Source organism: Mobula hypostoma, chromosome 9 (assembly GCF_963921235.1).
Source record: "Mobula hypostoma chromosome 9, sMobHyp1.1, whole genome shotgun sequence".
NCBI classification, from domain to species: domain Eukaryota; kingdom Metazoa; phylum Chordata; class Chondrichthyes; order Myliobatiformes; family Myliobatidae; genus Mobula; species Mobula hypostoma.
This window is the reverse complement of record NC_086105.1, coordinates 10,481,404-10,508,458: the sequence shown is the minus strand read 5'-3', so window position 1 is coordinate 10,508,458 and position 27,055 is coordinate 10,481,404. Positions and strand designations below refer to the sequence as shown.

The 27,055-nt window shown below is 41.1% G+C and overlaps 1 protein-coding gene across 4 annotated transcripts in view; it reads left to right on the top strand.

Moving 5' to 3' along the window:
• Positions 1-19,453: 19,453 nt before the first annotated feature.
• The window catches only part of LOC134351502 (potassium voltage-gated channel subfamily C member 2-like), a 362,430-nt gene continuing 354,828 nt past the window's right edge, over positions 19,454-27,055 (top strand). For all 4 annotated transcript variants that reach the window (XR_010019161.1, XM_063057735.1, XM_063057734.1 and 1 more), the window contains exon 1: positions 19,454-20,810. Coding sequence is in view for 3 of the 4 variants with exons in the window: in XM_063057735.1 (XP_062913805.1) it covers positions 20,265-20,810 (546 nt within the window). In the remaining variant the exon portion in view is untranslated. The remainder of the gene's footprint in view (positions 20,811-27,055) is intronic.

Here is a 27,055-nt window from a genome sequence, read left to right as displayed (position 1 = left end):
GTGTGTTACTGTTCTGCCTTTCAGTTAATTGGTTTAATTTTACTATATGATTAAGCACGTTCAGTTTTAATTTTGAAATGAGCAGTTTCAGATCTGTATTAGGTCATTTCCTGTGCAGTCAGGAAGTAGTGAGTAAGAAAACACATTGGCTGTCAAAAAGCCAGAGGTTTATGCTAGGACCAACAGATGTTTCTATCTAAAGCCATCCTGCTGTTTCATCAACAGTTGATGTTACATTGTTTAGAAGTTAATCTAAAGGTATCAATAAGCTTTTGCTGAAATGGAATATTATTTTTTCAGTTTATTAGACACTAACCTAGATGTTAATGGTCTGCACATACTATATAATTGTGACATTAATTTGTCAGAATCTTATAATATTTACCTGCAGGAAACTTAACTAAGTTCTTACTTATCTGTGAATATTTACTTGTGTGAATGGAACAACATGGTAATTGTGCAGTATTTTGTTGTTTTTCATTTTCACTCGTTATTTACTCTGGCATTGCATTGAATCTTCAGTTAAAAAAAAAAGAAGCTAAGAGACTATACCCTGACTCTTATATAATTTTTCAATGGTGTTTGGCTGACTCTCTAGTTGATGTTACAACACCTCAACAAGGACAGTATAGTTACTCTATGACTCTAAACAATATAAACACTGAAACTTTGAGGCCATTGGAACCAGTCGTTGAATGTACAGCATTCTGGTTCTGCACCATTGTAAATATGCAGGAAAAGACAAAAAAATAAATACTTATGGTAAGTGGCCCTCATTGATATTCAATGTTCAAAGTATATTTATTATGGTATTTGTTTGTTATTATTATTATTTTTTATTATCACAGGGTAATGCTTGCCTTGAAGCCCCTTGGCAAGATCAGGGAAAGCATTAACTGTCCATCTTCTGTGTTAATAAATTGTTGAAGACATATCTCTGACGCTTAATAGCACTGCAACAGATGTCAGTATTGCAGTTGGTAAATATTCTAGCTGTTTGCCTATCCAATGAGCAATCCCTCAACACTGCAATAAAAGTTGTATATTTTGGATGTCTGGTGTTTTTTGCTCAGAACCCCTCAGGGCTGCCTGCAATACTTGAATATTCAAAGGTAAGGAACTGCTAGGGTAAAAAAAACGCTGATGGGAATGGTATACAGACCCCCAAACATAGTAGGGATGTGGCCTACAAATTACAACAGGAGATAGAAAATGCATGCCAAAAAGACAATGTTACAATAGTTGTTGGGGGGGGGGCTGCTTCAACGTGGAAGTAGATTGGGAAAATCAGATTGGTGCTGAATTACAGGAGGGGGAATTTCTAGAGTGCCTACAAGATGGCTTTTTAGAGCAGCTCATGTTTCAGTCCGCCAGAGGATCAGTTATTCTAGACTGAGTGTTGGGCAATGAACCAGAATTAATTAGAGAGCTTAAGATAAAAGAACCCTGAGGAGTAAGTGATCATAATTTGATTGAATTCACTCCGAAATCTGAGAAGGCAAAGCTAAAGTCAGATGTGTCAGTATTAGAGTGGAGGAAAGGGAATTACAGAGGCATGAGAGAGGAGTTGGCAGAATTTATTGCAAAAGAACACTGGCAAGGATGATGGCAAAGCAGTAATGGCTGGACTTTCCAAAAGCAATTTGGAAGGCACAAGATATATACATCCCAAAGAGGAAGAAGTATTCTAAAGGAAAAATGACACAACCATGACTGACAAAAGACTTGATAGGCCGAATGGCCGACTTCTGCTCCTTTGTCTTAAGTCAAAGCCAACATAAAAGCCAAATATGGAGCATATAATAGAGCAAAAATTAATGGAAAGTTAGAGGATTGGGAGACTTTGAAAATCCAACAGGAGGCAACTAAAGAAGTCATTAAGAAGATAAATATGGATGCTAGAGAGGTAGTAATGGGGGAGAACAAAACGGCGAAAAAAATGAATAAGTATTTAGCATTTCTCTTCACTATGGAAGACACTAGCAGTATGGTGGAAGTTCCAGGTTTCAAGGGCTCTCAAGTGTGTGAAGTTACCATAACTAGAAAGAAGGTTCTTGAGAAACTGAAAAGCCTGAAGAGAGGTAAGTCACCAGGACCAGATGGTGTATATCCCAGAGTTCTGAAAGAGATGGCTGGAAAGATTGAGAAGGCATTAGTAATGATCTCTCAAAAATCACTAGATTCTGGAAAGGTTTTGGAATATTGGAAAATTGCAAATGTCACTCCACTCTTCAGGAAGGGAGAGATGCAAAAAAAAAAGGAAACTTTAGGCCAGTTAGTCTGATCTCAGTGTTTGGGAAGATGTTGGAGTCGATTATTAAGAATGAGGTCTCAGGGTACTTGGAGGCACATGATAAAACAGTCCCTAGTCAGCATGGTTTCCTCAAGGGAAAATCTTATCTGACAAATTTGTTAGAATTCTTTGATGAAATAACAAGTAGGACATTCAAAAGAGAATCGGTTGATGCTGTGTACTTAGATTTTCAGATGGTCTTTGACAATGTGCCACTCCATGGTATCACAGGAAAGATTCTAGCATGGATATAGCAGTGGCTGATTGGCAGATGACAAAGAGTGAGAATAAAGAGATGCTTTTCTGGCTGGCTGCCAGTTATAGGTGGTTCTCCACAGAGGTCTGTGCTGGGACCAACTCTTTTTAAATTACATGTCAATGATTTGGATGATGGAATTGATGGCTTTGTTGCACAGTTAACAGATGATATGAAGATAGCTGGAGGGGCAGGTAGTTCTAAGGAAGTCAAGAGGCTACAGAAGGACAGACAGATTAGGAGAATAGGCAAAGAAATGGCAGATGGAATTAAATGTTGGGAAGTGTATGGTCATGCACATTGGTAGAAGAAATTAAAGGGTTGACTATTTTCTAAGTGTTGAGAAAATACAAAAAAACTGATGTGCAAAGGGACTTGGGAGTCCTTATGCAGGATTCCCTAAAGGTTAATTTGCAGGTTGAATCTGTGGTGAGGAAGGCAAATGCAATGTTAGCATTCATATCAAGACTAGAATATAAAAGCAAGCATGTAATGTTGAAACTTGATAAAGCCCTGGTGAGGAATCATGGAGTATTGTGGGCGGTTTTGGGCCCCTTATCTGAGAAAGGATGTGCTGACACTGAAGAGGAGGTTCACAAAAATGATTCCAGGATTTAATGCACAAACACGAGGAAATCTGCAGATGATGGAATTAACATAGAAACATAGAAAATAGGTGCAGGAGTAGGCCATTCGGCCCTTCGAGCCTGCACCATCATTTATTATGATCATGGCTGATCATCCAACTCAGAACCCTGCACCAGCCTTCCCTCCATACCTCCTGACCCCCGTAGCCACAAGGGCCATATCTAACTCCCTCTTAAATATAGCCAATGAACTGGCCTCAACTGTTTCCTGTGGCAGAGAACTCCACAGATTCACCACTCTCTGTGTGAAGAAGTTTTTCCTAATCTCGATCCTAAAAGGCTTCCCCTCTATCCTCAAACTGTGACCCCTCGTTCTGGACTTCCCCAACATCGGGAACAATCTTCCTGCATCTAGCCTGTCCAATCCCTTTAGGATTTTATACATTTCAATCAGATCCCCCCTCAATCTTCTAAATTCCAACGAGTGCAAGCCCAGTTCATCCAGTCTTTCTTCATATGAAAGTCCTGCCATCCCAGGAATCAATCTGGTGAATCTTCTTTGTACTCCCTCTATGGTAAGGATGTCTTTCCTCAGATTAGGGGACCAAAACTGCACACAATACTCCAGGTGTGGTCTCACCAAGGCCTTGTACAACTGCAGTAGTACCTCCCTGCTCCTGTACTCGAATCCTCTTGCTATAAATGTCAGCATACCATTCGCCTTTTTCACTGCCTGCTGTACCTGCATGCCCACTTTCAATGACTGGTGTATAATGACACCCAGGTCTCATTGCACCTCCCCTTTTCCTAATCGGCCACCATTCAGATAATAATCTGTTTTCCTATTTTTGCCACCAAAGTGGATAACTTCACATTTATCCACATTAAATTGCATCTGCCATGAATTTGCCCACTCACCCAACCTATCCAAGTCACCCTGCATCCTCTTAGCATCCTCCTCACAGCTAACACTGCCGCCCAGCTTCGTGTCATCTGCAAACTTGCAGATGCTGCATTTAATTCCCTCATCCTAGTCATTAATATATATTGTAAACAACTGGTGTCCCAGCACTGAGCCTTGCGGTACCCCACTAGTCACTGCCTGCCATTCTGAAAAGGTCCCATTTATTCCGACTCTTTGCATCCTGTCTGCTAACCAATTCTCTATCCACATCAATACCTTACCCCCAATACTGTGTGCTTGTCTCGGCCCGAAACATCGACTGTGCCTCTTCCTAGAGATGCTGATTGGCCTGCTGCGTTCACCAGCAACTTTTGTGTGTGTTGCCAGGATTGAATGGTTTGTCAGATGAAAAGTGTTTGATGGCTGTAGGCCTGTATTCATTGGAATTCAGAAGAACAAGAGGTGATCTCAGTGAAACCTATTGAATGGTGAAAGGCCTTGATCGAGTGGATGTGGAGAACCTGTTCAAAATAAAGTGGAGATTGAATTTTCAAATTCTCTTTATTTCATCTGAACAATGAACTTGTTTAACTGAAGAAGTGTGCTGCTCATTGATGAGGTACTACCAGCAAAACAAAAACAACCTGTTCATACAGAACCAGCTGTAGCCTTGTGGGTGACAGCACTGGAGAAATGAACAGCTCTTCCTGGATTTTGTAGATGATTAGAGGGCAAAGCAGATTGTTTATAGTAAATGAATCTTCCATCGATCATTGTCTCAATTGTTGATATTAATATGGAGGAAAAAAGTTTGAGGAGCTTGGACATGGTTTAATAAAACAGGATATCACGTTTATACACATGTTTCAACATGTGAAAGTATTTCCTGGCGCATTTCTAACAATGGTCAGGAATGCAGAAACTGTTTACCTTCGAGACACCAGTATACAAAGGGCTGAGGATGACGGAATCTGTTGGGAGAGAAGATCAACATCATTCCCATTCTCACCCCTCCCTCATCTATCACCCACTCACCTGGATCCACTTATCACCTCTCAACTCCTCTTCTGTCAATACTACCTTGATGTCAATGTTCCCTCTAAGATGTGCACACATCTTTTGCTACTAGTGCACAAAGGAGTTTAAACTGTGTACAAAAGGTTATCACCCTCTACCTCATTGGCATGTTAATTATATTCACAATCGTACACAATCACATTTTCTTTTCCAGTTTCTGATGCAGACAGTGTTGACAACATGAAACTTTGCAATGATTTGTGTGCAGATTTTAGAACTGGCTTATTGATACTGCTTTTAATGAAGAAGTTATTCAGTGCGCTCATGTTGTTGTCACTGGGCAAAGAAATTGCACAGCACAAGATTTTTGAGCACACTGGTCATTGTAAATTAGAGTGAACATTGTTTGTTGTCTGGTTCCATGCCAAGGAGTCCCTTGCTCCCACTGATGACCCCTTTGCCTTTTCCCAAGAAGAAGAGGAGTCCAACATGCCTCTTCATCTTGAATCCTCCTTCTGGCCTTTCAGCCTCTGTTAACCTATTCATTTCCAGTTGCCAACAAATCATCCACATTTACTTCTCCACTACCTTCACCAACTCCAATCATAAGACTATAAGACCTTAAGACATAGGAGCTGAATTGGGCCATTCAGCCCATCATTTTATCATGGCTGATTAGCTTTCCATTTTAACCCTACTCACCCTGTAATTCGGGGTTCCCAGCTTTTTTTTATGCCATGGATCCTTACCATTAACTGAGGGCTCCATGGCTCCAGTTTGGGAATGGCTACTGTAATCCTTGATGTCTTTACAAATCAAGAATCTATCAAAAAACAATTTTAAACTTACCCAATGACTTAGCCTACATGGCTGTCTGTGGCAATCAATTCCAAAGGTTCACAACCTTTTGGGATGTCCTTCTGTTTTGAGGCTGTGACCTCTGGTTCTACATTCTTCCACTATTGGAAACATCCTCTCCATTCACTCCTCATCAATCCCAATTTCATCATCATCTCCTGATCCATCCATGTCCTCATTCTCACCCCCCCTTACCACCACCCTCCCCACAATAATTCCCTGTTTCCTTGTTTCTCATCCTTTTCCCATCAAGTTCCATCTACTCCTCACCCTCCCACTTTATCCACTCATTCCTCTCCCCTCACTATTCCCCTTCTACCAGCATTCTCCCTTATCTGGTTCCATTCATCATTCATCACCTTCTTCCCAAATCAGATTCCACAATCTGCAGCCCTTTGTCTTCATATGTCACCTCCCAGCCTCTGTCACTACCTCCATACCTCCCTCCAACACCTGACTCTATCTGCCCAGCTCTCGTCCTCACCTGGATCCACTTATCACCTGTCAGCCCCTGCCTCAACCCTCCCCCTCACCTCATGCACTATCTCTCCTCTACACTCTTGGTCCTGATGCAGGATCCTGACTCAAATGTCAACTATTCCTTTCCATCAACAGATAGGGTTGACCCACTCAGTTCCTCTAGCAGTATACTTTTGCAAGCACAATTAGTGTATGGTCATGACCTGATGCTCAAAGTGGAATCATGAAAATTTATAGTCTACTTCACCTGGCCCCACTTCCTGCAAGGATTTAAGCTCTATGTTTCAATGGTAACAAATTGCAAAATCATCTATTATTTAATTCTCCAACTCTATGACTTGTTGAACCTCATGATTGTCTTTATCAAACTTTATTTCCAGAACCTTCCAGTAATTAGCATCCCCTTTTCATAATGGTTCCTTGAAACATGACTCAATAAGCCAAGGATCTGTAAATATCCTACTGCACCCAACAAACAGTTCAATGCTCTTAAACATTGCGTCTCTAGACCTGTACTCTCAGATCCTATGAACTCCACCTCAGTACATGTTTTTTTTCTCTTTTTGTACTACTTATTTAATTTACTTTCATTATTAGTTATTGCAAAGCACTGCTGCTGTATTACAACAAATTTCACAACATCTGCCAGTGATATTAAACCTGATTCTGGTTCCCAAAGACATCCCCACTACCAACAAATATTGATAATCTATGTTCCACCTGAAACATTACCTCTATTTCTCTTCCCACAGAAACCACTTGAATATTAGCAACTAATAACTTCCAACCCATCTTTTTATATAGGCTTGTCTTAATTGACACTTCAACAATCTAGAATTTCATGAATCTCTCAAACTTACTGCCCCTGCCACTTCCTTTAAACCAGGGGTTCCCAACCTTTTTATGTCATGGACCCCTACTGAGTCCATGGACCCCAGGTTAAGAACCCCTGCTTTAAACAGTGCCTTATATTACTTTGATCAAACTTTTGGTCATCTGTCCTTATGTGATTTACAGTCAAGCCTTGTTTAATAACTTCTTGGGATATGTTATGATGTCATATAAATTCAAAAGAGTGCTGCTATATCACTCTCACCTTTTCAAAAGGCATGCAATATTTGTGACTCTGCTGTCATTTAGTAGAACACTGGTTTGAAATTCTTGGAAAATGGTGATTAGTTGTTCTGCATTATCATTGCAGTCTGAATTTCAATTGACTCCTTGAAAGACATAGTGCCAGAATGTTACTTAATAGAATCACTCAACTCTGAAGAAGAAATATTTGAAACAAGCTGCAAACAGGCAAATGGTGAAAAAGGTGGCAATAGTGTCTTGTTGAGTGCCAGGTAATAATAACTGGAATGTGCACATGTTAGTTCACTTCATGCTTCACATATTTACTTCACATGGAAGGGCCCCATTTTGCCAATGGGGTGTTTGGCTGGCTCTCAAAGTAATCTCATCAGTTCTTTTCCCCAGTAAACTGCTCTCACATGTCCGTTAACTCCATCTGAATCATCTATCCCCCACTAACATTTTTCTTTTGCCCATTATGCCGCTGGCATTTTGGGAAGCAATGAAAGCCCTCCATCTCTGGTGATGTCCACACCTTCCTTTGTCATGTCAGTAGTTTCCTCTCAGTTTATTGTCAGTCATGCAAGTCCCAGATGGAGACTCAGAAATACCATCACACTCAGATGTAGAAGGATTCTTCATTGCTGTTTCCGCAACAGTTTTGTTTGGCAATTCATAGTTGTTAGCCGTGAGCTGAACTCCCGAACCTGGAGGACCAGTGGATCACTCTTAATCTGACCTCTACCCTTTGACCTGTTTGGCAAGAATGACCATACTATTAGCCAAGGCATGAAGCCCTGGCTCCTGTCAACAGAGCTCTCTGGGTTATTAAGGCATGCAAGCCTACAAACTATGGCAAGGTTGTGGTCCTCTTGGAGAACCCACTTACATACTAGAGATAATTCAGTTCCCAATTAGTGTATAATTAGCAGGTGGGAGTCCACAGCGGGCCCATGCAGTCATTGTAAGAATGTGCAAGCTCCATGCACATTCAGGGTCAGGGTCAAACCCTTTTCACAGGAGCTATGAAGCAGTAGCATAGCCTGCTTCACCAAATAACACCTTATGTGCCTTTCAATTCAGGAGAAAAAAATGTCCATGTCTGATGTAGAATCGTATCATACTTTCATTCTGAAAAGTAGTGGAAGCACTATCCAGTTTCACAAAGATCACGCAAATAGCAGCAAGATAAATGGACCGGGTTTTTCATTGATCCAATCAATGTGGGTAAATGCCCTTCAAGACGCTTGTACTGTTGAAATCATATCTCCATGTTGTTGAATGGATGTACCTGCCCAATTTTATCTTAAATGCTGAAATCAAACATTTCAACATTCCGTCAATCAACATTCATCAAATAACACCACACTTCTGCTGGCAGCTCATTCCACACTCCCAACACCCTCTGAGTGAAGAAGATCCCCCCCACTCTTAACCCATGACCTCTAGTTTTATTCTCACCTAACCTCAGTGGAAAAGCCTGCTTGCATTCACCCTATCTGAGCTCCTTACCATTTTGTATACCTCTATCAAATCTCTATTCATTCTCCTACACCTCAGGGAATAAAGCCCTGACTTATTTAATCTTTCCCTATAACTCATCCTTGAAGTCCTGTCAACATCCTTATAAATTTTCTCTGCAGCCTTCCAATCTTAATGACATCTTTTCTGTAGGTAGGTGACCAAAGCTGCACACAGTACATCAAGTCAGGCCTCACCAATATCTTATATAATTTCAATAACCATCCCAACCTCTGTACTCCATACTTTGAATTATGAAGGTCAGTATGTCAAAAAGCTTTCTTTACAGCCCTATCTTCCTGTGACACTACTTTCACGGAATTATGGATCTCTATTCACAGATCCCTCTGCTCTAATGCACTCCTCAGTGCCCTACCGCTCTCCATGCAAATTCTACCTAGGTGTGTCCTCCCAAAGTGCAAAACCTCACACCTCGCATTAAATTCCATCTGCCATTTTTCAGCTTATTTTTTTCCAGCTGGTCCAGATCCTGCTGCAAGTTTTGATAGTCTTCCTCACTATTCACAACACCCCTAATCTTGGTGCCATTAGCAAATTTGCTGATCCAGTTTACTACATTATCATCTAGATCAGTGATATAGATGACAATGATCTAGGTGTTACCACAGACCCAGCACCAATCCCTGCGGCACTCCACTAATTCTGCAGTCAGAGAGGCAACCATTTACTACCATTCTCTGGCTTCTCCAGCAAAGCAAATATCAAATCCAATTTACTCCTCCTCCTGAATGACAAGTTATTGAACCTTATTGACCAAACTCCTTGTCAAAGGCCTTGCTGAAGTCCATGTAGACAACATCCTTTGTCTATCCAAATACTTACATATCTGGTCCCTAAGAATAAGGGGTAGGACATTTAGAACGGAGTTGAGGAAAAACTTTTTCACCCAGAGAGTGGTGGATATATGGAATGCTCTGCCCCACAAGGCAGTGGAGGGCAAGTCTCTGGATGCTTTCAAGAAAGAGATGGATAGAGCTCTTAAAGATAGCGGAATCAAAGGTTATGGGGATAAGGCAGGAACTGGATACTGATTGTGGATGATCAACCATGATCACACTGAATGGCGGTGCTGGCTCGAAGGGCCAAATGGCCTACTCCTGCACCTATTGTCTATTGTCTATAACTTACCCACCACTGATGCTAGGCTCACCAGCCTATAATTTCCTGACTTATTCTTAGAGACTTTCTTAAACAACAGAACAACATTAGCTGTCCTCCAATTCTCCAGCACTTGAACTGTTGGTAAGGATGTTTTAAACATCTCTGCTAGGGCATCTGAAATTTCTGCCACCCACAAACTCTGTGAGAACATCTTGTCATGACCTGGAGATTTATCCACTCTAATTTACATCAAGGCAGCAAACACTTCCTCCTCTGAAATTTGGATATGGTCATTGTAGAATGACCACACAAATAGCACAGAGATAAATGGAATTAGCTTCTGATTAATCCAATCGATGTGGGTAAAATTCCTTCTAGATGCAAACAACCCTATTCTGTTGAAACCATATCTCCATTTTGTGATCTTATTGTATTCTTTATTTGCTCTTTATGTTTTTTTTTCTGGTGCCTGATTTTCCTTTTTAGTTATTTCTAATATCAGCTTTACACCAAAACAGTTTTTAAGAATTCTCCTGATGGCTCAGTAAATGTATCGAGTGAGAAATAAATCATAAAAGAAAACAATACCCTGCTAACCATCACTGTCAAAAAATGGTAAAGTAGGCCAGGGGAATATGAATTCCAGAATGGAGATGAAAGGAAGAGGAAAAAGCAAAGTAAAGAGAATGGGTGGAACTATTGTTTGCATTCCACTTATGGCAGGAACTTCATAGTCTCCAGCCATCAAAGCTGTATAGTACTGCACTGAGAGTCACAAGGAAATAAATTATTTATTTGTTGCTGCTAGTTATTTGGTTTCTGCCATTCTGAAAAGGGCCAGCCATTCTACAACCAATAAACCCTCTTGCTGCTGTTGTTTGCACTTGGCCTCCATGTGTTGCAATTAGAGATATTCAGATTACTTCCCAGATGTTTCTCCACTTTTGAGTTGTCATGGGCCAAGGATTCCTATGAGTCGGTGAGGACGTTACCATTGTTCACGTAAGTTTTGTTTCCAATCTTTTCTTCACAGTGTTTTCTCAGACAACCTGTAAATTGCTTGCTGTGCTTGGAATATTGAGTTTGTTTCAGGAATCTGATGTCAGTTGTGTGGATAATGTGACCCATTCACCACAGCTGACTGAGCAAGGTTGAGAGCTGATATGGGAGAAGATGTTATATTGGTCTATCTTGCTCATGGATTTTGTAGAATTATGTAAACACATCTCCAACACTTTTAGGTGTCTACTATATATTGGCCATATCTCCAACTTCTAGAGCAGGCAGGGATTGCTCCTGGTTTGTAGTTCATATACCATCAAGGAGAAGCCGCCTGAAGACACACACTTAACATTTCAGGAATAGCTCTGCCATCAGATTTCTGAATGGACAATGAACTCATAAATATTTTCTCAGAATTTTTCACTCTCTCCTAGCACTACTTACTTATTTTTTATATATACTTCCTATTGTAATTTATAGTTTTTCTCTCTATGTATTGCAATGCACTGCTGCGGCAAAGCAACACATTTCATGACATATGCTGGTGATATTAACCTGATTCAGATTATAGTTTTGAGTTTCCTGAGTGTTGCTAAAACTGTACTTATAGGGAGTATTCCATCATAGCTGTGACATGAACTTTGGTCAGGCTTTGGTGACTTAGGAGATGAGTTACTCCATCAGTCCTTTGATTTAAACTATTGCAGCAGGAATATTGCTGGGGATAAGATGAAGTATTGAGACATACTGTACCTTATCTCAATGATACTGTCTTGTTGGACTCTTAAGTACACTGGGGTTTGGTCTGTGGTGAATTGTGATATGTATTCATCAAACTGACAAGATGGTGACAAATTTTTGGAGACAATCAAGTTTAAGAAAAATCCTCTATAATCCCTCTCTAACTTTGAAGTTCAAGAACTTCATGGGTCAAAGAAAGCTATATGAAGTGACAGTACTATTCCTCATACATTCCTTGGATTTGTCAGATTGTGAAAATCATGTCTATTGTGTTTTTTTATGGGCAGAAACTACATTGAGACTGTGGAAGGAAATTCACATCTACTGAGAAGATTTTTTCTCTTTGAAGGTTGTCATAACTGTGACTTTTCTGTGATTCCCTGCATGTCTTCTCTTTACAGGATCATGAATTGACATTTAAGGTACTTCTCCACCCTGTTTACATCAATATTTACTGAGGAAAAGAATGAGGGGGTGTATAGGAAGATCATTGTGGATCATTCTAATATTCTCGGTATGTTGAAATAAAGAAGGAGATGGTAAATCCTAAACACAAGAAATTCTGCTTGCTGGAAATCCAAAGCACCATACATAAAATGGTGGAGGAAGTTTATAGGTCAGTCAGCATCCATGGAAATGAACAGTCAACATTTCAAGCCAAGCCCCTTCTTCAGGACTGTAAAGGAATAAAAAGGTGGGTGGAGGGGAAGAAGGATAGCTAGAAGATGATAGGTGAAGCCAGATGGGTGAAGAAGGTAAAGGGCTGGAGATGAAGGAATCTGATAGGAAAGCAGAGTGGACCATAGGAGAAAGGGGGGGGGGGAAGAGAAGCGGGGTGAGGTGATAGGCAGGTGAGAAGAGGTAAGAGATCAGTGTGGGAAATAGAAGGAAAGGGCAGGGGGAGGGATTTTTTTTACTGGAAGGAGAAATCGATGCTCATGTCATCAGGTTGGAGGGAACCCAGACAAAATACAAGGGTGAAGAAGGAGGTGTATTGAGTTTCTTAAAGAACATTAAGGTGCATAAGTCTCCAGGGCCTGATGTGAAATATCCCAAATTACTGAGACTGACAGGAAATGAGATTGTTGAGGCCTTGATCAATATATTTGCATCCTCCTTGTATTTAAATAGAGAGGGGTAAGTTCAGAGGAGATGTACAGGGCACTTTTTAACATAGAGAGTGGTGGGTGCCAGTGGAGATGGTGGAGACAAATACCATAGAGGGGCTCAAGAGTCTCTTAGATTGGCACAAGAATGTGCAGGAAATGAAAGGATGTGGACATTGTGTCTGCATAAGGAAATAGGTTAGTTGAGTATTTGATTATAAATTTCATTAGCTTAGCATAACATTGTGTGCTGAAGGATCCGTTTCTGTATTCTATATTCTATATACTACTCCGACCAAAATTATTCCCACCTCTGTGTATTCAATACTTTTGGCATTTCGAGACCATGCCCTTCCTAAACTTTCTTACATGTATAATCAAATGGATTGGAGCATTGCAACTCAGAGTTTTTAAACAGAAATGTACTTCAGTCAAGGTCAATTGAGAATGATATGGCTCGGCTATACCTAGATTCAGTTAAGATGGATGGTCATGAGAAATTTGTGAGCTTGAAAAATGATGAGAATTTCAGTAGCAATTTCTGAAGCTGGAACTGACATTTAGCAGTTTCCTTCTTGGCATTTTGCCTGGTCTGACTTCTAGCACACTGCCACTGGGAGATGCTTATTTTATCCAATCCCCATCGAGATCTTCTAAGAAGCAGATGTGCCATTCTCTATGGGGGAATGTTTTCACTATTGCAGAGAAAGAATGAAGTAAAATCATACAGTATGGAGGATGGACCCACCAGGATGGCCTTCCCCACCGTGGCCAGACAAGGACACTATTAAGGTAACATTATTCAGAGGAGCACACACCATGAAAGATGCATTAAGACAAATCTATTATCTATTTCTTGAAATCATGCAGTTGGTTATATATTCTTCAGATATGACTAGATAGTTACAAATGGAATCTAGTGCAGGTACTCTATTTTGGTTGGACATAGTTCAGTAGTTCTTCAACAAGTTTCCAAGTGTAGGCTGACCTCCTGAATTGAGGTGCTGTCATAGTTAAGACTCATGCTTAATCGAATCACTAGCTCATTGGCGACTTAGTCGACTTCCAACTTAGTTTATATATAGGCATCTGTTAGTCTCGTGAGACCATGGATTTGCACCTTGGAAGGTTTCCAGGGCACAGGCCTGGGCAAGGTTGTATGGAAGACCAGCAGTTGCCCATGCTGCAAGTCTCCCTTCTCCATGCCACCAATGTTGTCCGAGGGAAGGACTTAGTTTAAACTTCCATTAATGCCAAACTTTGTCGAACACGAATGGAAGTCAACTTACTTACCTTGAGGACCAAGGCCTCATTGCTGTCTAAATAAAACTTTTGTGTCTCCTTGGTGTGATGCAAGGGTCAACTTTAAAATAAATGATCATTACTCATGTTCCATAGGAGCACTGTGTGACTGATAAGTCCCTTGTTTTTGGCTACACCTTTGAATTTGTAACAGGACCAGTTAGGTGTTCGGTAGTATCAGCCCATGTGTGTAGGGTCCTAGTAAGTAAATTAAGGATTCAAATTTCAATTCCAGGAATTTCTGGTCAGATACCTCAGCTAATAATTCAGTGCTCAACTGAGGGAGAAGTACACCGTCAGATATACATCATTTCAGATGAGAGTTAAAACACAGCACCATCCTTAATCTGGTAAATATATATGGTCCTATCGATTTACTAAAGAGAGAGAGAGGAGCTATCTTGGTGATTCTTAAATCCAAATCTTTACTTCATACTCCTGTTCCATTCAATTGTTTGGATGAGTGGGGTGGGGGGGGGGCATCTGCACCTTGCATTACTACCTTAAATGGCTGCAGGTATTAGCTTTCCACTGTGCCTGAAATTCCATCTCTATGGGCTCTGTGCTATAGTGGAAATTATCAGTTCTCAGATTGCAAAGCACACACTTCTTAAGTAAGACTATCCTGGAGATTCTGATGAAATTGACATAATGTTGACATATTTTTGTTAATCCATATCTTTGCAATCCCTTTCAGAAACGTAAGGGGCTTGTATACAGTTCTGAGCATGCCCACTGCAGCAATAAATTAAATCAGCCATGACTCCACTCTTCTCAACAATGCATCTATATAATTAACATAAATATAAGGGATAAAACAAGGTTTATGCATTTTGTTGCTGCAAGTTCCCTTAATTTTGCTTCCAATGAAAAGCATCCCTTAGAACCTGCAAAAGGACGGTTCCATATTGGGGAAATTCCAGTTGTGGGATGTCACCATAAATATTTAGGAAGTCACAGACTAAACTGGTGCCAGTCCTATTTCCCCAACCTCAATATCTTTCATAGTGGAGGCAGGCAGCCTCCCTGTGAGCTCCATAGTGGTTTACTTTGGAGACTGTGTGGTGACTGAGACTGCAGATGCACCTTCCTCCCCACATGGACCTCACTAGCATGCCACACCATTTTCACTCTAAATCAGATATGTCCCATATGATTGACCTATATGAAATGAAGACTATGTAAATCAGCAAGTGCCAAAATGGGAGGGAAGATGGAAGCAAGAGACATGATGTTTCTAGTCTTTTAAAGTGGAAGAAAAAGTTTCACGGCTGTTTATGCTTATAATTGTTCTAAAAGAAGTGTGTGGTTGCCTATAAGCTTCTAGGTTCTCTTTACCAAGAGATCAAAGTTCAAAGTAAATATTATTATCAAAATACATATATGTCAGCATATACAACCCAACCTTGAGATCCAGTTTCTTGTGGGAATACTCAATATATCTAAAGAATAGTAACTATAATAGGATCAATGAAAAACTGCCCAACAGTGGTGTTCAACCACATTGCAGAAGGCAAGAAGCTGTGCAAATGCAAATATAAATAAATAGCAATAAACAAGGAGAACACAAGAGGAAGAGTACTTGAAAGTGAGTCCATTGGCTGTGGGAACATTTCAATAATAGGGAAAATGAAGTAGATTGAAGTTATCCCCTTGTGCATGTTCTGTTTTATAGTTGTTATTTTTAGTGGGTTCTCAAAGTATGAGAAAAGAAGTTGGATGGCATTACTTCAACTGCCCTGCTCCTATTGTACCATGTTCCTGCAGTCCTGGGGCTAAAGGTTACAGCACCACATCTCTCCCCTTGACACTTGGCTATTTCAGTAGGCTTCCTACTACTCACATTTAGCATTTTATCACCTTCTGTTATGTTACTGTGAATGGCATGTCTTGGTCAGAATCAGAGTCAGGTTTGTTATCATCAGCATGTGTCGTGAAATTTGTTAACTTAGTAGCAGCAGTTCAATGCAATACATGATAATATAGAAAGAAAAAATAAGTACAGAAAGTATGTATGTATGTGTGTGTGTATATATATATGTGTGTGTGTGTGTGTATTGTATAGATTAAAAGTAGTGCAAAAACAGAAATAATATATATTTAAAAAGTGAGGTAGTCTTCATGGGTTCAATGTCCATTCAGAAATTGGACAGTAGATGGGAAGAAATTGTTCCTGAATCGCTGAGTGTGTGCCTTCAGGCCTCTGTACCTCCTTCCTGATGGTAACAATGAGAAGAGGGCATGTCCTGGGTGATGGGGGTCCTTAGTAGTGGATGTCATCTTTCTGAGGCACTGCTCCTTGAAGATGTCTTGGGTATTATGAAGGCTAGTACCCAAGATGGAGCTGACAAATTTTACAATGTCCTATAGCTTCTTTCAATCCTGTGCAGTAACACCACTCCCACCCACCCCATATGAAACAGTGATGTGGCCTGTCAGAATGCTTTCCACAGTACTTCTATGGAAGTTTTCAAGTGCTTTAGTTGATAAACCAAATCTCTTCAAACACCTAATGACCTACACCTGTAAAATATTAGCATCTGTTTTGTGCGGGATGCATCTGAAATGCAATTTTTCTTTGTATATAAATCTCTTGCTACAAGTGAAGATTACATAGAGCATAGAGCATTAAGTACATTACAGGCTCTTTGGCCCACGATGTTGTGCCAATCTTTTAACATACTCTAAGATCAATCTAACTCTTCCGTCCTGTATAACATCCCCTTTTTCCATCATCCATGTGCCTACCTGGTAAATAGGAATCACATAACGTGAAGAACATTTTGAGACCCTCCATATTCTTCCCTCCACTCATCCCTAACGTTCTCATATATCTTGGTGAATGCCAAGAACATTAGAGCTTGCTCTCTGAGTATAAACATACAAAAGCTACATCTACAGACTGTAGACTCATAACTCAGATCCTAAAATGTTGATTCTAGAATGCAAATGAAGAAAACTGAATAGTTTTCAGCTTATGCTTGCAACAGATCCAAACAACCTGTTGGTTGTGTAGGCCAAATCATTTGGGTATATTTAAAGAGGCTTAAAAATAGGTTCTTGATTATTAAGGGTGTCAAAGGTTATGGGGAGAAGGCAGGAGAATGGGGCTGAGAGGGATAGTAAATCAGCCAAGATGGATTTGATGGATTGAATGGCCTAATTCTGCTCCCATGTCTTATGGTCTAAAACAATTTAGTTTATAATTAGATTCTGAACCTCCTGTTCATTCAAAATAGTCCTGGGGTCTACTGGTAGAGAAACCAAACATCTCTGGATGGCTATAAATCACAACAGGAAACAAACTGATTCTGCAGCTACTGTTGGTTGGTTGTTGTCACATTGTCTGTGCAATACAGGCTGAGCAGAGCTTTCTTCCTGGGGACTTTACACCCTTCGATATGGATCTTACGGAACCAAAATGAACAGTATGTCTTCAACGTTATTAATGATGAGAATTTGCAAAGTGTAGTGATGCAGGGAGGTGGCAGTGATGTAGGTGGAAGAGAGAGAGAGCTGGTGCAGAAATAGTGAGTGCCCCATTCAGAGATGAATTGGGAAACTGATCATATTTCCGAGCTTGACTTAAAATCTGGTGCTCTGTAACGTTACTGCACCTCCAGAACGTCAAAATAAAATTGTAGAAGTTGTAAATCCAAAATAAAAATAGAAAACGCTAGAAAGAATACCTCAGCAAACAGCAGCATTTGGCAAAGAGAAACATTTCAGGTCAGAGACCCTTCTTCAAATTAGGATCTTTACAGGTGCTTCCTGATCTACTGAAACATTTTCAGGACTTTCCACTTCTATCAATGTATCTCCTACCTGTTACACTTTACCATCCATGTTGAGTGTCACATTTAGATTACCGGATCACACAGGAGAAAATAATTAGAATCAGGTTTAATAAAACCAGCAAGTGTCATGATATTTGTTGTCTTTGCTGCAGCAGTAAAATCCAATACATAATAATAATAAAATTAAAACTGTGAATAATAGTTAAATTAAATAAGGAGTGCCAAGCGGAAATTAAAAAAAAATGAGGTAGTGTTCATAGGGTCAATGTCCATTCAGAAATCGGATGACAGAGGGGGAAAGAGATGGCCTGGGTGCTGAGGAGGCTAGTGTCCGTGATGGAGCTGACTAAACTTACAACTCTCCGCAGCTTACTTAGATTATCTGTAGTTAGCCCCCACACCCCCTTCCCCGCCCCATACCAGACGGTGATGCAGCCAGTTAGTATGCTCTCCACTGTACCTCTATAGAAATTTGTTAATAAATGTGATCATCTACAGGTCTGTAGACCATGAATAATCCACGGTTGAGCCCTGACCTCAGTTTTCACTTAGCAACGAGACGTTGTGACTTTACAACGACACTTTAAGTAATTTAGTCCTCATCCAACAATTACTCAGAAGATTCCATGATTTAATCATGGGAATTTTGTTGGCGCTTTAAAAATTACACAGAGCTGGAAAGCTCAGAGGAAAAGGTGGGGGTGGGAGGGGGTGTGGAAGGTGGTATCCCTGTCGCACCGAGTGGGAACTAACTGCATAATTGCAGAAACCACTGACCTAGATCCAAGTCCGATGCTTATTTTGTGCAACTGGGGGGTTTCAGTGGGACTTAACTTAATTTCTCACATCCCATTAGCTTTCACATTCTGAGTTCATATTTAGAAATAATTTATGTGGTTTCCTATCTCCACTGGCAAGACGAGTATTAGGCTGTATTTAGGGCTTCTTAACAGAACCGCGAAATGTGTTGCGAGGGCCTATTAATAACAGCTGACGACGCGCGGTGCGAATTTCTACAGTATTCTGCAACTGATGCTCCGCTGAAGGAGCGGGCCCCACAGAAACTGAGCCACCATCACGCGCGTTCACAAAGTGTGGGATCAAATGCATTGTACAGGGCGAATCCTTTATTGTAATACCAGCGCAGGCCGCCGCGAGTTGGCAACAAGACTCACCTGTAGCTAGAGGCCGCTTTGCCTCCATCTGTTGAGCGGGCAGTCTGGTGCTTGGGAACTACCAAAGTTTAACACTACCGGTCGCTACAGGGTTAACACACATTGTTTTTAATATTCTGATATGTGCTAAGCGAGACTCCCGACATATATCGTTGTTTTAATTCATATTTTGGTGGAATCCTCCATTGACGGTTTTCGCGTGAATCGGCTGCGGTTTATACAGTCATTGCAAAGGGTAGTGAAACACTGGCGTCTTACACAAATAATGCGTGTACCTCGATAGGCAGTTTAGGAAGCGGGTGTCTCTCAAGAATAGACCGCGATCTCAGAGGTGAGCAGGAGTGATTGGTAGTGGAGGGAAGGGGGTTAACGAGGGGGGAAAAAACGTGCGTAACGGTCTCAATCCAACAAGTTGTCGGGTGTTAGTTCAGCTTTGACAATAGCCCGGATACCAGGCTTTGTGCAACCAGTATTATTATTTTTTTTCAACAAAAAATGCTTGGTCCTCTCTCTGCACCCATGCTCGCATTGTCAGCGACCTTCAGAGGCAATTTGTAAATAACAGGAAGAGGTGATGCTAAAACATAACACCGAGGCATTACGTGGGCTTCGGGAGCAGGGTGTTGTCTGCTGCCTTCTCCCTGCAAGGAAAACACGGTCACGTACTTTCAGAAAATAAGGCGATCACTTTCCTCGCTCTTTCACTCTCAGAGGTCGGTCGCACTCCCAAGGAGGGAGGAAAGGGAACTGGTCAATTCTGAGCAGCAGTGTCATTTCGTTTGCCTTCACCAGCTCGCCTGGCTGTCTGCATGCGGCGACCGGGAACGCCACAGAAGGGGGCTCAGCGTTCAGCTTTGCCATCGATTTGGCCCTGGTTTGCCGCGGGAAAACATTAACAGGCGAAAACAACAACAACAACAACAACAAAAAATCCCATTCACCCCTCCCCATTCCAAAGAAAAAAAAAGAGAGAAAGAAATATTTCACTGCAGCGGGTCTCTTTTTCCGAGTCATGTCTGAGCCGGAGAGATGGGCAAGATCGAAGGGAACGAGAGAATAGTTCTCAACGTGGGGGGAACTCGGCACGAAACTTACAGGAACACGTTAAAAACCCTTCCCGGGACCAGGCTAGCGCTGCTCGCCGACTCCGATGGGCAAAGCAACCCCGAATATGACCCCAGAGTGAACCAGTATTTTTTCGACCGGCACCCGGGGGTCTTCGCTTATGTCCTCAACTACTACCGGACGGGCAAACTGCACTGCCCGGCCGATGTGTGCGGGCCACTTTTCGAAGAGGAACTGGCCTTCTGGGGTATTGACGAGACCGACGTGGAACCTTGTTGCTGGATGACTTACAGGCAACACCGGGACGCCGAGGAAGCCCTCGACATCTTCGAGGCGCCCGATCTCCTGACCGGGGAGGTTCAAGACGGCGAGGACGAAGAGGAACTCAACAAGCGACTGGGCATCGAGGAGTGCAGTCCCGGGGGCGGCGGTAAGATCAGCCGCTGGAAGAGGTGGCAACCGAGGATATGGGCACTTTTTGAGGATCCGTACTCTTCCAGAGCTGCGAGGGTAAGAAACAACAGGGAGAGGGAAACAGCTGAATAGGGACGGGTTTGGGGAGGGCAAGGCACAATTTTCCTGCCGATTATTGATTTAATTATTATTTTGTCTCAGTGCTTGAAGAGGTTGCCCAAAGCTAAACTAAGCAGTGTTTACGCTAACCTGGCCGGGTATTTTCGTTTTTCCTCAATGGAAAGTGTTACAGGTTGCACGGCCATTCATGTATGCAAACTCAACACCGGCACTGAGATGCTACACTTGTTCGTGTTATTGCGCCCCCCCCCCCCCGCGCCGCCGCTTCACTCGCGCAGTTTGATGCCATTCAGCTTGTTCCGTATTCCTTTCTCCATTTGTGCACGGTATTCGCAGATCCTGATTGGCCTTGAGAAGGTGGCGCTGAGCTAGTTTCCTTGCTGTGTTGTGAAGGTACTCCCACCATGTTGTTAGGTAGGGAAGTCCAGGATTTAGATGCAGCCTCCATGAAGCAATTGCAGTAGGTTTCCAGATGCTGATGGTGTGCGGGTTGATAGCCTCATGAACCTCAGTTAAATATTTGGGAAGTTGAGTTGAAGGGGATCCGCCGGGGCGCCGCAGTGCCTCGGGCGGGGGGCGCACACGGAAGCCGGAGGAGTGAATAATTAAGAATTGGGTTGCATAGACCTGGATGGTATTAAACTTTCTGTGTGTTGTTGGAGTTGTGTACATTCAGACACGAGGAAATAATTCCACCACACTCCTGCCTTGTGCCTTGGTAGATCTATAAAGTCTTTGTGGAGGCTGGGCATGTTCAGCCTTTGACCACAATAGCAACAGCAGGTTTTTTTTTGTTTCGTCCAGTTAAGTTTGTACCAGTAGTGAGTTCTGAGATGTTGATTATGGGCTGTGGGTGACATTGGATGACTTGGGGGGAGGGGGAATCTGTCGTTAGACTCCCTATTAATTGCGGCAATCTAAACCAGCTATATTTGGAGAAATTTACCGTATTTAATTTGTACTGACTATTCTAATCAGCATGTGCTGATATAATACGCTATAATAAGCACAACCACTTTATTTTTGAAAGCGATTATAACTACCTAGCAAAATTATTTGAGATCTTCCTCAAAGAAGTTGGACGAATTCTTACTTCGCATTGCATATTCGTATCTGGAAAGCTAAAGAACAACGTTGCCTATAAATAGTCTTGATTCACTTTTTGATCCAATAGTCATATTAAATCTGAGCTGTTTTCAGGGGCGATTGCAATGGCCGCAGTTTCAATTTGCGATTCATGGGTGGCAGATAACAATTACTTCTGCGACCGTTCAATGTTTATTAAGTAGATTCTTCGATATGGATCTGCAGTTGCAACCTGTTGCAATAGGACTTTCAGAAGGGGCAGTGAGCTCTCTTTAACAAAGCAGATTTAAATCACGGCGATCATGGTAATTGCAAAGAAAGTCCCTTCACTCCGGGCAGTAGATATGTCATTTAATTAAGAGGAAGACGCACAGAAGAAGAAGAAAACTGTATATCCTAACATCTCAGAAGTTGAGTTTAGAAATTTCTGAACTAATATCAAACACCGTAACACCTCACCTCATGCAAAGGTACCGTTGTGAGTATTAATATTATCGACCTGATTATGCCAAACAAGAATGGAAGATGGGGATATTATCAAGAATCTTTTTTCCTGGTTTCACGTTCACAGTCTATTGATTGTATCTTGCTAGAAGTCTTTCCCGGTAAAGCTTAATTGTTGGCTCGGGAATGTCACCTTTTAGTCACAACGGCAAATTAATATTAATTCACTGTTGATGAACGCCGATAACGTAGAGTAGATAGAGTAGAAGCGGTTTTTGTTTTTACATTGTGAGGATGAAAGGCGGTTCCGAAGGACGTGATTGGAGTGTTCCTTTAAGGGGAATTTGTAAAAGGAAGTTAGCAGACATAATATTTAACCAACCGAAGAAGGGGCACTGGAAACAGTGACATCCATGCACGTATGAAATGTCGCAGAATTTACATGGGAGACAAGTCAGCCAGTGAAGAGCAATAGCTTCTGATTATGGGGGCCGGGGGGACGTTTACACTTTATTTGCGTGGATTTAATGTTCACGCTATTTCAGTCAGTTCGATCAGTAAACACGTGGTTATGTAATAACTGCAGCAACAGTTTCAGTGACCGGATAACACAATCACTTCAGGAATATTTGATGGCGTTTTGCCCCCCATTTATTTGCGCCTCCAGAGGAAACAGTTTTGCTGCATTAAAAACTAATTTTGGTGGAAAGGCACGCTGTGATTGACAGGGAGGGGGCCCAAGTGCACGCGTGGTCACGCGCCGCTTCCCTCGCGCACGCGCTTCGCTTGGCTGCGCAGCTCCGGCTCGGGTTGCCATGGCGACCGCCATCTCCTTTGCTCTGAAATCTGGTCTCTTGGCTGGCTGGTGCTACCCGGTGAGTCAAAAAAAAATGAAAGGGAGGAAACGGAAAAAAAATCCCATGCATTGCTCAGTACCATTTTAGGAACTGTTTTTAAACCGTTTATTTCCACGCAAATCAAAGGGCTCCCTTCTTGCCATGAATGTTCTGGTTTATATCATGGTCCCGTGCTGCTGAGGTAGCTCACAGTTTTATTTCAGAATGTAAACTCCTCTCCCATTTTATAATGTCTTCCCTCCTGGCAACAAGATGTGTACAGGGCATATGTGCTCCTTCCTATACACCCTCGTGGCTGCAACCTACAGCTAAACAGATCAATTGAAACTGCACCGTTTAAAACTTAAAATTGATGATTTAACACTTTCAGGGTAATCTTGATTTTTAAAAGAAAATATTCTGATGTTTTGTTTGCAACGGTTGTGGGTATTTACTGGTCGGCATTTATTAATGTTAGCTAATACCAAAACGAATTGCTTCTCAGTCCATTACATAAATCAGTTAAGAGCCACATATAGAATGGGTAAAGATCGCAAGATTTCCTGAAAGATGTTAGTGAAAATACTGTTTATTTTTGACAATCCAGTTGTTTCATAGTCACCTATGCTTTTTTATTAGCACCATGGATTTGATTATTGGTTTAACTCCCCAGTTGCAGAGTGGAATTCAAGTTTATATAACAGCACAGAAACATCCATAGCCATCTGAATATTTGAAGTAAATCTGCTCAAAGCAAGATAAATGAGTTAACAGGGATTCAGTTCCAGCAATCAATTTGGACCACTGCCAAAATGCTTAATCTCGTTTAAGTAAATGAAACTATGAAGTTGTAACTGAACATATTTTAATGGGATTCTTAACAAGGGAAACAAAAATGAAAGCTAATTAGAATAGTAATCAGTAAACTGGTCACTGTGTAAACACATGGATTTAACTTTGTACAATCTTCATTTAAAGTCACACATCTTCAGTCTATTCCTAATTGAAGTTGACATGTTCAGAGCTCATTTCATGGTTTAACCCAGAGCTGTTCTACATTCCCACGGGGAATGCCAGTCAGAGAAAATAGATCTTGATGTTAGCACGTGGTTATTGAAAATAAATTGTCAACGCTCATAAGGGTGGCTTCCAAGCTTAAAGACTGAAGGTTCATTTCACTGACATACAGTTAATAAATAAATCATACGTTCTTTTTGTGGACATTAATTCATCCTGACTTTTCTCATTTATGTGCAATTGGACATTTGACAAAACCAATGGTGCCACTGGAGTTGTAAATTATTCTAAATTTTAACTAATCTTTAATAATTATGTCAGCTTATAAAACAGCAACATAATATAAACTAATATAAAGAAATGAGAGATAGATTAAATTAATTCAGTGTGGTAGTGTTCAAGCTACAGTACCAGTGTTGAATCCCAGAATTCAGTAATTCAAGAGACCATCTGTGACAAAATGCAAAATGCTAATTACCTTTTCGCATCTATTTGACGTAGTTCAGTTAAAGGTCATTTACAAAATACACCCTTTACCAGTCCACAGTTAACACTTGTTATTCTGTTTGATGTTCTAATATTGTTTTCCAGAAGACTCTATATTATCTAGTGTTATCATTTTGGAAAGAACAGATGGTGCTGTGAGTAGAAACCATCACAGTAATGCTATTAAACTCACCCTAATCCATATTGCTCTCAGTTAAAATTAAAACATCTAATTTTTGACAAGTTATTTCTTTGTTCAACATGCGTATATGAGGAGATGCCAAGAAAGATGATCAGCTTTGTAACTGAGAACCAGGGAATGATTCATGACTCACCTGTAGTTTTATTATTGGTATGGTAAGTTCTTGCATGGGGGAAAAAAAGTGTTTCATGATTCCTCATTATATATACCAGCGCTATTTCATCTATTGTGGGTGGATTAGGACATAGAACAGTGCAGTACAGCAATCGGCCCTTCGTCCCACAATATCTCTGCTGAATCAGATTCAGAATCAGGTTTAATATCACCGGCAGTTGTCATGACATTCATTAACTTAGCGGCAGCAGTACAATGCAATCCATGAGATATATATATATATATATCTGTTAAATTAAGTAAGTAGTGCAAAAACAGAAATAAAAAAAATAGTGAGGTAGTGTTCATGAGTTCACGTCCATATGCTGCCTTTTTGAGGCACCACATGGAGATATTTTCAATACTACGGAGACTAGAGGCTAGTGCCCATGATTGAGCTGACTAATTTTACAACTCTCCACAGTTTACTTCGATCCTGTCCAGTAGCCCCCCGCCCCCACCCCCTGCCACTGCCACCTCCATACCAGATGGTGATATAGCCAGTTAGAATGCGCTCCATGGAACATCTGTAGAAATTTGTGAGTGTGTTAAGTGATGTACCAAATCAACTCAAACTCCTAATGAAATATAGCCGCTGTCTTGCCTTCTCTATAGATGCATCGCTATGTTGGGAACAGGTTAGAGACTCAGAGACATTGACACCCAGGAACTTGAAATTGCTCGCTCACTCCACTTCCGATCCCTCTATGAGAACTGGTGTGTGTTTCCTTGTCTCACCCTTCATGAAGTCCACAATCAGCTCTTTGGTCTTTCTGACGAAGAGTGCAAGGCTGGTGCTGTGACACTACTCAACTAGCTGTATATCTTCTCTTCTAATATTTGTGTATTTGAATATCTGTGCACTTGTAATGCTTCTGTGACACTGTAATCTCCTTTGGGATCAGTGAAGTATCTATCTGTCTATCTCACTCCTGTACACCCTCATGTCATATCTGAGATTCTGCCAACAATGGTTGTATCATCAGCATGCTAATCTAAACTGATCCCTTCTGTATGTACTGTACAAGATCCATATACCTCCACTCCTTGACTATTCACATACCTATCCTCTTAAATGCCATTGTTGATTCTGCTTCCATCACTCTCCTGGCAGCGCATTCCAGGCACCTGTCAGTCTCCATGTAAAAAGTGAGATTTATCAGCTAGTTGAGTGGCGTTGCAGTGACAACCTTGCACTCAATATCATTAAGACCAAAGAGCTGATTGTGGACTTCAGAAAGGGTAAGATGAGGGAACACACATCAGTCAATTTCAAGTTCCTGGGTGTCAAAATCTCTGTGAGGACCAATCCTGAACCAAACATATCAATGCAGCTACAAGGAAGGCATGATGCGGCTATATTTCACTAGGAGTTTGAGGGGATTTGGCATGTCACCAAAGGTACTCACAACTCGTCCCATAGGGAGCATTCTAACTGGCTGCATCCCTGTCTGGTATGTGGGGTAGGGGACTACTGCATAGGATCGAAATAAGCTGCAAAGAACTGTAAACTTAATCAGCTCCATCATAGGCATTAGCCTCCATAGTATCTGGGACATCTTCAAAGAGCAATGCCTCAAAAAGACAGCATACATCAGTAACGACCTCCATCATCCAGGTCATGTCTTGTTTGTATTGTTATTAGCAGGGAGGAGGTACAGAAGCCTGTAGGCACACACGCGACGATTTGGGAACAGCATCTTCCCCTCTGCCATCTGATTTCTGAATGGACATTGAACTCATGAACACTATCTCATTGTTTCTTTTATTTCTGTTTTTGCACAACTTACTTAATTTAAATACATATATGTGGGTGTGTGTGTGTGTGTGTGTGTATGTATATAGATGGATATATATACACACACTATGAATCAGATTTAAATTAATTGACTTTATTTCTTACATCTTTCACATACTTGTAAAAATCTTTATGTTACATCTTCATCTGAATGTGCAAATTATAGTAATTTGTAATAAATAATATGTACAGTAAGATA